Source organism: Gekko japonicus, unplaced genomic scaffold, assembly GCF_001447785.1.
Source record: "Gekko japonicus isolate JY-2015 unplaced genomic scaffold, Gekko_japonicus_V1.1 scaffold33, whole genome shotgun sequence".
NCBI classification, from domain to species: Eukaryota; Metazoa; Chordata; class Lepidosauria; order Squamata; family Gekkonidae; genus Gekko; species Gekko japonicus.
The window spans coordinates 648,993-659,122 of NW_015174272.1; the positions used below are offsets into that span (position 1 = coordinate 648,993).

The 10,130-nt window shown below is 43.0% G+C and overlaps 1 protein-coding gene across 1 annotated transcript in view; it reads right to left on the reverse strand.

The window, feature by feature from the left end:
* The window catches only part of CEP95 (centrosomal protein 95kDa), a 47,192-nt gene that overhangs the window by 4,915 nt on the left and 32,147 nt on the right, over positions 1-10,130 (reverse strand). Inside the window, exons 13-16 of the mRNA XM_015423643.1 lie at positions 7,688-7,869; positions 6,513-6,605; positions 5,558-5,708; positions 3,188-3,348 (exon numbers count right to left, since the gene is read on the reverse strand). Coding sequence (XP_015279129.1) covers positions 3,188-3,348; positions 5,558-5,708; positions 6,513-6,605; positions 7,688-7,869 — 587 coding nt within the window. The remainder of the gene's footprint in view (positions 1-3,187; positions 3,349-5,557; positions 5,709-6,512; positions 6,606-7,687; positions 7,870-10,130) is intronic.

Consider the following 10,130-nt stretch of genomic DNA (forward strand, 5'->3'; position numbering starts at 1 on the left):
AGAGCACCTTTGTCTTTCAGAAATGGATGCCCTCAGTGGCTGTTGCTTGGCAACTACAATAGTTTGGCTAGCGATTCAGGCTTGGTTTCTGTCAGTCAAAGGCAGGGGGAGGGGGAGGGGCCAGGCTCTTTCCAGGGTTGTTCTGGTTTTTGAGGGAGGATTTATTGCCAGCTACCATTGGGTGAACTGATACAATGTGAGTTCTATGACTCACCCAGGCCCAGCTGCTTACTATTGTTCAACAGGAGCTAACCCACAAAAGCCAGAGTAGTATATTGGATCAAGTTTCAGACTAGGGGCTGGGAGACTCAGGTTAGAATTCTCTCTCTACTGTGGAAGCTCATTGGGTGACTTTGAGCCAGGATTGTTGTGAAGATAAAATGGAGGAGGGAAGAATAACATAAGCTGTTTTGGGTCCCCATTATGGAGAAAGACAGGATGTAAATAAATTATAAATATTACTTGTTGTGGCTTCTGAGCAGTCCCAAATTTTTCTTGTGGAATGAAATATTATACATTGTTGGTGTATTATTCGCAAGCAAAACTGAATGATTTAATAGAAGTTTGAAAGATAGTTTGCAGACAGCTAGACTGGAAGGGAGGGAAGGCATGGACTACTTTTACTACTGATTTTTTGCAAGTGTAGGGGAACACGACATACCACAACACAAAGATTGACAGCAGAATTATTACATGGGAGACAGATGCATACTAAGTTAAATGTTACTGGATTTTCAAAAGTAAGGTTTGATGTATTGTTAGAAACTAGCTTGAGAGAAAGAGTTGTTCAGAAGCAAGAGATGTATAAGGTTTATATGGATAAACACAGGGTGCTAAGGACATTAAATTAGAGTGTGGTTCATTTGTTAGAGTATGAAGACCTGGGTTCCTGCGGAAGGGAGAACATAAATTTACCTTGCCTCTTAAGACTGTGGAGAAAAAAGGACCATATACCTATAGATTGTTGGATGGCCATGTTATGGAATGCTTCCCATTTGGTACCTGTGTATCCTAGTGGGAGTGAAACTGGTTCTGAGCCAGATAACTCTTTTTTGTTACCAGTAATCCAAGATGAGGTTGGGCCTGATTATGAGGGTCAATTCAGGTCTTCAGCTGGAACGTCTCAAGAGACATTACCATCATCATCATCTCAAGATATACCATCTGCTGTAGCAGTCAAGAAAAAGGAAGCGAGAACGAGATGACAACTTGTTTGGATGAAGAGCTATGTTATGCGATAAGAAAGGGAGGAAACGTGGTATAGCTGTGTGGTGTGTTTTTACTGCTATTGGGCTGAGACTTCAATAAATAGCTTCTTTTGGATTTGACTTGGAGCCAATATTGAGCAAGCATAGCACAAGCACCACTCCTTCACTACAATCTTGCACCTTTAAAGGGAAAAGAGTCTCTACTGAGGCTGTAACGGGTTTGGACCCTGCTTCTTGTGCTGTTGATTATGTTTTGGCCACTGGTTGGGACTCAAGCTTTCATCTTTCTTACTGGATTTCTGGATTTCATAACAGAGGGATAAGCCCTCATTTGATTTTTTGCATTTCCCTGGTGCTTCATTTAGAATAGGTTTTTTTTTTTAATTGGCAGCACTTCCAGCCATGGAATGTGGACACTGTCAGTTATAACCTGTATCCCCTCCAATCACAAAGTTTCACAAGGTTAGGGTGTCCGATGCCCTAGCCAAGATCCCCTATCAAGAATTGCCTGTTGGCCCTCATTTCTCACAACACTATCCTGACACTTGTTTCTGATGCCAAACATCTGTACACTCCTTACTTTCCCTGAATGTGATTTTTCTTGGGTTTTGGTCCATTGGAGACAAAACAGTACTTTGTATTGGTCTCTCAGGCTCCAAGAAGGATTGGTCAGCATCCTCACACAGCCCACACTCTGTCTTGTTTGCATGGCTGTTCAATGCCACTTTACGTATCACAGCTTTCTCCAAAAGAGTGCTGGTTTTCTTTGCCATGTTCCTGCGTGTATTTTGGTTGGCAATAGGGGATGCTAAACAATAGGGGATGTTGGGAAGATGGATCTCCATAGTCTCTTTCTTTGAGGACTTTACACCCACCTCCATTCAGTGAGCTTGCTAATCTCCCAATGTGGGACTGCCCAATGAAAACAGGGTTGCACTTACCTGTAACTGTTGTTTATTAAGTGGTCTTCTGTGCAAACACACATCCTTCTCTCCTGCCCCGCTGTGAACTCTCTGGAATGTGGGACTGCCCAGAAGCCACAACAATGAAAACAGGGTTGCACTTACCTGTAACTGTTGTTTATTAAGTGGTCTTCTGTGCAAACACACATCCTTCTCTCCTGCCCCGCTGTGAACTCTCTGGAACCTTAGTTTCTTGGTCTCTCTGGCGGTGGTATGGAGAGAACTGAGGGAGTAGCACCTCTCCTCCTGGTCATGTGATTGTTTTGGCGTGAAAGGACCAGAGGGAGGAGGGGCGATCTTAGTCTACTAGAAAGCTTTGGTAGCCGTGCCCATGGTTGGCCTGCACAGAAGACCACTCAGTGAACAATGGTTACAGGTAAGTGCAACCTTGTTTAGCTTAAGATGGGAGGGGAGATTAAAAAGTAGATTACTTGGTGGGTGAGAAGGAGAAAGGGAAGCCGAGAAGGGTGAGGATATGGGAGTTGCAAGCTGGAGGGAAATAGGAAGAGGGCTAAGGGGGTTTTCAGGGAATGAAAAGGGGAGATAGTATGGGTGGGGGAAGTGGGATACCTCCCATAAATCCTTGCGGGTTTCCACTTCCTACAATCTAATGTAGCTCTTTTCAAGAAAATGTCTTATTTCCTTCTTTGCCAGGCAGAATTGGATCTATGGCCTCTCTCAGAAATCTCCATATATGGAATAAGAAATAAACAACTAAAAGGTGACAGTTCTTGGGGAGGGAGACATTTTAGCTCCAGGGAAAGAAGAAAGGAACTGCTTTCTCTTTTTTAACAAGGACAGGAGGAATATGGCTAGCACTTCAACCTCAGTACGTGTGAGCCAGATTTCAGAAGTGACTCCTTGTAGAAAAAAAACTGCTCAAAGTCCAAATCATGGCCTAGGAAAGTTAGAGCGGCCAAGTCTCCACTACGAGAAGAAACCAATCAGCACAGGTCTGGAGATCTCTTTCCCATATATATTATGATAATTTGCTCTAACTGTGGACATGTAACTCACTTCATTTTGGAGTTTCAGCTGGGTTCTGTTGCTGGGAGACTTCAGGAGTTCTATCTGCGCAAGCTGCTGCTGCCACATCTTGTTCATGGTTGGGCGGGAAATGTGCAAGTGGGGGAACTCCTCCATTAGAAGAGGCAGGAGGTTGTTCTCCTTGACCTTCACTGCAAGAGAAAACTAGAAGTAAACAACAAGGTCTAGAGAACAAGGTCAGGAGCTCTTCTCAGAGGCAGCCTCCGCCCCAGTATTCACGCTGCCTCCATCTTGTGCTGCAGGCCAGTACATGCTTGTTTCAAAACACCTCCTGCACTTTCAGCTTTTACTCCCAACACTCAAATGTAAAAACTATGAATACAAATATGAAAGCCACTTAAAATACAAAACAAACAAATAGCATAAGACAGCACTAAATTTAGAGGAAGCCGATAAAAGCAAGCTTTAACTCAGCTCTGGGTTTAGCAGGGCAAAAGCTCCGTCTCATGTGTATCATTCCCTTCACAACCCCAACACGTGGAGCTCTGTGCTGTCTGTCTATTTGGTGTTGGAGGGCTAGGAAATTGTCTGTTGACACCTGCTCAATACTTAACTTTAAACCTTGTATGTAAGGTAAATGGATAATTTGTAGCTTACATGAAACTGTGTGACTGTCTTGGGCTGCAGCTAGTGGGTGCTCTGAATAAGGCTGACTAAATGTGTTTCTTTGGGTCCCAAGCAGTTTCCTATAGTCCTATTTGTGCCCCCCCCCCTTTTTGTTTGTCAGTGCCATTAGGAAAACGCACATTTTTCGACTGAGTTTGTGGCAAATGTTAAGGGTACAGATGTAGACCCCTGAAAAGTGCAAAGTCTGAACTCTATTTTACATAAACATAAAATGCTTCCATCAGCTCCAGGCTAAGACCCTCAAGCATCCTACAAGAAATATGCCTGGATGCAATGCTCAGTGAACTGGAAACTATTGCTTTCTTGAACATTATGGAAAACTGGCTTGATACTTTTCTTCTGTTGACTAGCTGTCATCTTCTTTATGTAAAGTGTATATACTAATGCCTGTCTCATAACAGAAATACTGTAATTTTCCTTTGTATAGAAGTACAGACAGGTCTGTATGCTAAACAATATACATAGAGTTTCCCTGCACGTTCCCCAGAGAGCAATGAGGCTGGGGTTTCAAAATCGCCTGACCCTACCCGGACCAAAAGATGCCGGTTTGCCTCCACTAGGGCCAGGGCCTTCTCAGTAGTGGTTCCATACTGGTGGAATGAGCTCTCAGAAGACATCAGGGCCCTGCAGGACCTTTTACAGTTCTGCAGGGCCTGCAAAATGGAGTTCTTCCATGACCAGGCCTTCAAATAGGAGCTGCTACCCACAACATTGAACTGGGATAAGGTTGTCATGACAACGGCAACTGCCTGCGGTGTCAATAGTAACATCCTCTGGCCACACTTTTGCTACATCATGGCCATCGCTACCGTCACTAGCCCTTTGACTGTTCTTAATGGCATTTATTTGTGATTTGCTATTTGTAACGAGTATGAATTTTAAGATAATGTGTATGTAATGAATTGTTGTTTTATTGTTTTTTAACTTTTAATGTGAGCCGCCCTGAGCCTGCTATGGTGGGAAGGGTGGGATACAAATTGAATGAAATAAATACATAATAAATAAATAGTAAATTACCATTTAAAATTAACATTTTAAAATAGTCTTTGTTAACATAATTCTGTATTACAAGGTCTGGTTTCTAAACCATTGCCAAATTCGTTGTTGAGAGTAACATTGTGACATGCTTGGACTTTGCAGCTGGCTGGAAGAAATAAAGCACAATTTGCCAACCTGTCAAAATATTCCCATCTTCAAAACAACTGAAACTCATTTCAGTTTGTTTAAATACGAAAAAGTTGCAAGAAGCCAATCAGCTTCTCCCTAAAATAATGCTCTCTCTTACAAGTTCATTTTATTCTGTTTTATTGTTAACAACCATCAGCCATAAACATTTTCAAAATCATATAATCAAATTATGGAACATGGGTGCATCACTACATTACACTTGTAGTCTGCCACTTCTCTGATCCTATTGCCACAAGTTCAGACTGTCCTCTTGCAGCGGCATTCCAAAAGTATGCCTGAATCACATGTTCCCTGACATCTGACCCATTTCCCTGACTTTTCAGAAAGTGGCAACCCTGGGAAGCCACTAAGAAAAAGTACCTAAGCCATGATGGTCTCTGTCAGGGTCCAAGGTGGGCCATGGCTAGACCTGTGCATCCATGGTTCAGTCTTAGTTAATGATTTCCCTTACAGAAGTCTTAGACTCCAGCCCATGCCTTCAAAAGGTGCCCAGTGTTCTACCAAGTAGAAGCCTGTGGTTCTTACTTGGAGCTGCTTTCTTTGGCTTTACAAATCCTCCTCGTGAAATCCGCTGGCTGAGTTTGAGATTCCTAGGTACCGTTTTTCTAGAGTAAACCTCTGCAGGCCGTGACACACTTGGAGGTTCTTTAAATAAGCTCTCCTTGTATAGTTGTTCCTAGATGTAAATACACACGGATAACAGTTACTCCTGTGCAGGAGTCTGTAACAACAATAAAAGCCTCTGAACATCTGTACAGTAGAGCAAACCGAGGATGCAGAAGTAATATTGACTCAAGGCTCTCTGTGCACTGGTTGTTGCACTGTACAATGTCTTGCTGTCTGTTCATTGCATTAAGATTATAGGCAGAAAATACAGACCCAGACAGGGTAAAAAAAAGTGCCTCTCATTAATAAGTAGGATGCATGCAAGTGTTTGAATGAGGCCAAACAGGTAGGATGCTCTAACCCCTCTCCACTTCTGTTCTGGTCTTTTCCAGTGTTGATAACATTCATTTTCTAGTCAGATTGTTCACAAAAAGCCTACAAAATGGAAGCACTGATTAAATTATCAGGTGAACTCCTCGCATTAACTCTCTGAGAAATCCTAATAACACAGATAATAATGCATTAATGGAAAAGTAGGCATCTGTTTTAATTTGGTCAAGTACAATCAATACTTCTTGAGAATTTCAGCAGTATTAACAATTTTAAGACAGCACTAAAATTCCAAAATAAAATGCTTAACTACTTTCTCAAGATGCCTACTTTTGTGCATTCCACTGATGCAAAAGTTATACTCTTGCAAAGAATGCTGCCATGACTTTACTTAATAATTTAGTTCTGTACTGTGTTGCAAATTAAAAGTATAAACCCTTTTGAAAGACAGGGAACCCTTCTCTAGAATCCCAGGAAAGCAGATATGAGCACAAAAAAATACGTATTTCTCTTGTCAAGTTTGTTACTTCATGCTCTCCCTTACCATTTCCTTGATCTTTGCTTTTTGCTTTGCAAGTTCGATTCTTTCACTAGCCTCATAAGCTCTAAGTTCATCTTCATAGGCTTTCGTCAACAGCTGAAAGGCAAGATAAAGCCTGTTACCATCCATAAGAAAAAAGTGAATAAATATATTAATAGTAACTGGTGGACCTCCTGATGGTCCCTGGGTTTTGGCCACTGTGTGACACTAAGTGTTGGATTGGATTGGCCACTGGCCTGATCCAACATGGCTTCTCTTATGTTCTTATGTAACTTAATTGTACCCAGTACCAAAAGAGAACAGAACTTTATTTAAACATAAGCGAGGCCTTGTCTGGGTCCTGCTAGGCCATAACCAGCCACCACCAGCAGCCAACAACAAAAGTGAAAAGTGAAACTAAAGCAAAGGCTTTTTAACTTAAGGGAACAACTTAAAACAACCATACTATACAATAAGAGAATGTCAACAAATCCACAACTGCCCACAGTATAAGAAGTTTGAAGGAAGCCATTCATAGAAAGCAGCAATCTATGTCTACTCATGAGCAATCTTGGACAGAAAGTCAGGATTATACCTGTTCTGAATGCAAATACTGGGAAGTCTAACACAGACAGCACTGACTAATAGTTTATATACTGCCTTTAAACCCCAGAAGTCTTCTAGGCAGAAAGCAATAGTTTAAAAATGCCAAACTGGTACAGCCATGTGTCTTGAGGGCTATTCATCAACAACTGCCACCACCAAGATGTTGTTGCCCACTGGATAGTACCAAACACACACAACACACGAAGAATGTGGTTAAGGCCCGAGACACCCTTGTCTGTACCCGCCTGAGTTAAGTAGCCTATATGTAAAGGAATGAAATGAACAAAAAACCTACTATCAAACAAAAAAAAATTCCAAGATGCAGTGAACATGTTTTCTGAACAGTTCATGCCCCAGCACACCTCCAGAAAAACCGTGGTGTTTCTAGGCAAGCATCAGATCAATCCGACACAAAGATATCCCTAATCCTGGTTCTGAATTAAAAAACAACAACAGGAAGGCTGAGCGACACTCTAGTGCAACAAGCCTCTGTGCAGCCTCTACAATGCTGATATAACGTTGACTGTTTGGGCTACTGGGACTATAGAGAGCTTTCACTTATCTAGGTGCATCTGCAATCCTGTTGCCATTACCTTTGCTCTTAGCTTCCTCTGGTCATGTTCCTTTTGCAAGTGATTACGTATTTTCCCTGTTGGCCCTTTTCCATCTCTCCAGAATGCATCTTCCAATTCAGATGACAGCTTGTGGGTAGAAGGTGGTGGAGAAGCTGAAAATGACCGTTGCCTGCTGGGTGTTTTCTTCGGAAGCCAGGTGGCTATGAAATAGATGAGTATTAAATTGACATATAAACAGCAACTGAGAAGAAAGACTCTTGCAGACATACTCAGAGCAACATCGACTTGTTTAGGGTGAATACAGCCAAATTCAGAACAGCAAGCTGAAGGACTCTGTTTCAAAACCTAACCTGCTACACGTCACTGGGACTACACAGTGCAATACTAAGCAGAATTTTTTAACCAATTTTTTTCTTCAGGGAGCCCATTACACAATGTGGGGGCCACAATGGAAAAGATTCAGGCTCTGATTGACAGCGGGTGGGCCACCTTGAGTGAGGGGAAAAGCCAACAAGTAGGCTGAAGACCATAGTTTGTGCTGGCTAACAGAAGGAAGGAGATTATCCTTCAGGTACATGAGCCCCAAGCATGAAAGGTCATAACCAGCAACTTGAACTGAACTGAGAGACAAACTGGCAGCCAATTAAGTTGTTTCAGAACGGGCAATATATGTTCCCATCGGCTATTCCCAGCAGTAATTGGCCACCACATTCTAAACCAGCGGCAGTTTCTGGGTTGTCTTCAAAAGTGGCCCAGTGTAGAGCATTTACAGTAATCCAACCAGAGCAGCTGAGGCTAAGAAAGGAGAAAGTTGTCAAACCAGATTCAGCTGATAAAAGGTGCCAGCCTGCATTTAATCCTGCAAGGCTGGGTCCATGGAGCATCCCAAGCTGTACTCTGTTTCCAATTCGACAGAACAGAACGACCAAAGACTATGCTACTCCTTTAACACCAATTCCAGCTGATGGATAAGCATGGAGTGGGGTCAACTATGTCAACGGCTGCTGACAGCTCTAAGTATCAATACGGATGACTGTCCATGTTCAACTTTAAAAGAAGATTATCCACCGGTACAAATCCAGGCTGAAATGAAATGTGTCAAGGGCAGATGTGTCATCCAGGAACCCTGAGAGTCGCTCCACCACCACTACATGCTCCTTCACCTTTCCCAGAAAAGGTACACTAGAGGCTGGCCTATAACTGGCCACCTCACCCTTAGCCAATGAAGGTTTTTTAAGCAAAGCAGGGGGCACCTGACAACAGCTTTCATGGCACCCAAGTGTTTTTAGAAAGTGGGTGGGGCCAGGTGAAGCTTTTGCCCAGAAGGGCCCCTGACTGGCAGTGCAGATTTTTAAAAAGTTACTTTGGCATTGCCACCACAGCATAAGGTTCTTCACAGCACGAATGAAGGTAAGCTGTGTGTATGCACGAAAATGTTTTTAAACAGCATGTTCATTTACAAAGGCATCCAATTAAAACAGAGCTTCTGCCTGGAATGTTAAATATTTACTATTAGAGTTACACATGACCGCACTCCCTAACATTTTGGAGCTGGCTGCACCTCCCTCTGTCAGAATTCCAAAGGTGCCTGCCAGCTCAAAAAGGCTGGAGACCCCTGGTATAGAGTGAGCCCCCTTAGTCAACGAAGCATTTGTGATTTTCTCCAATGGCTCCAATACGTTTTCCCAGCATGATTTTAAAAGCCAGGACAGGCACAGGTCAAGAGCACAAGTGGTGGCTCTCGCACTCCCAAGGACCCTGCCAGCATCCGAGCAAGATCAGTCGGAATCTGTCCATAACAGCAAGACAAGCAGGTGTGCTTCTGACACTCCAAGTACCAGATCTGCTCTCCACTTGGCCAAGTGAGGTCAGTTGAGAGAGATTTTGTTGAAGAACTTCACAAAAACATCACAGCAAGGGGCCAAGCTAACGTCAATCATGGGGTCAGACTTAGGTGTTTTCAAGTTATGAACCACTCTAAACAACTGAGCTGGATGAGATTCTGCCGATGGAATGGCAATGGAGACGAAAGCCTTCCTCACTGCCATCACCATCCCCTCATAGACCTGTAAATGGGCTCTACGGAGTGCTCTGTCTGAATCATCTCAAGCTTCCACCAATGTAGCTGCAATTGCCTTCTTCATATCCCCAAACTGTCTGGTAACCCTAAGAGACCTAAGAGAGGATGGAAGAGTGTGCCAAGGAGCACCAGCCAGCCCATCATTCCAGGCTGCCAGAATGGCCTCTACAGAGTCACCAGGAAGGATCCCCAAATCTACTGCTTCCGGTGAGGAGTCTCTCATTATCCAGTCCCAAGCAATAAATCAAATATAGAGAGCCCATAGCTTCCAGATGATGAAGATGATGAAGATGATGATGATGAAGAAGAAGAAGAAGAAGAAGAAGAAGAAGAAGAAGAAGAAGAAGAAGATGATGAAGAAGAAGATGATGAAGAAGAAGA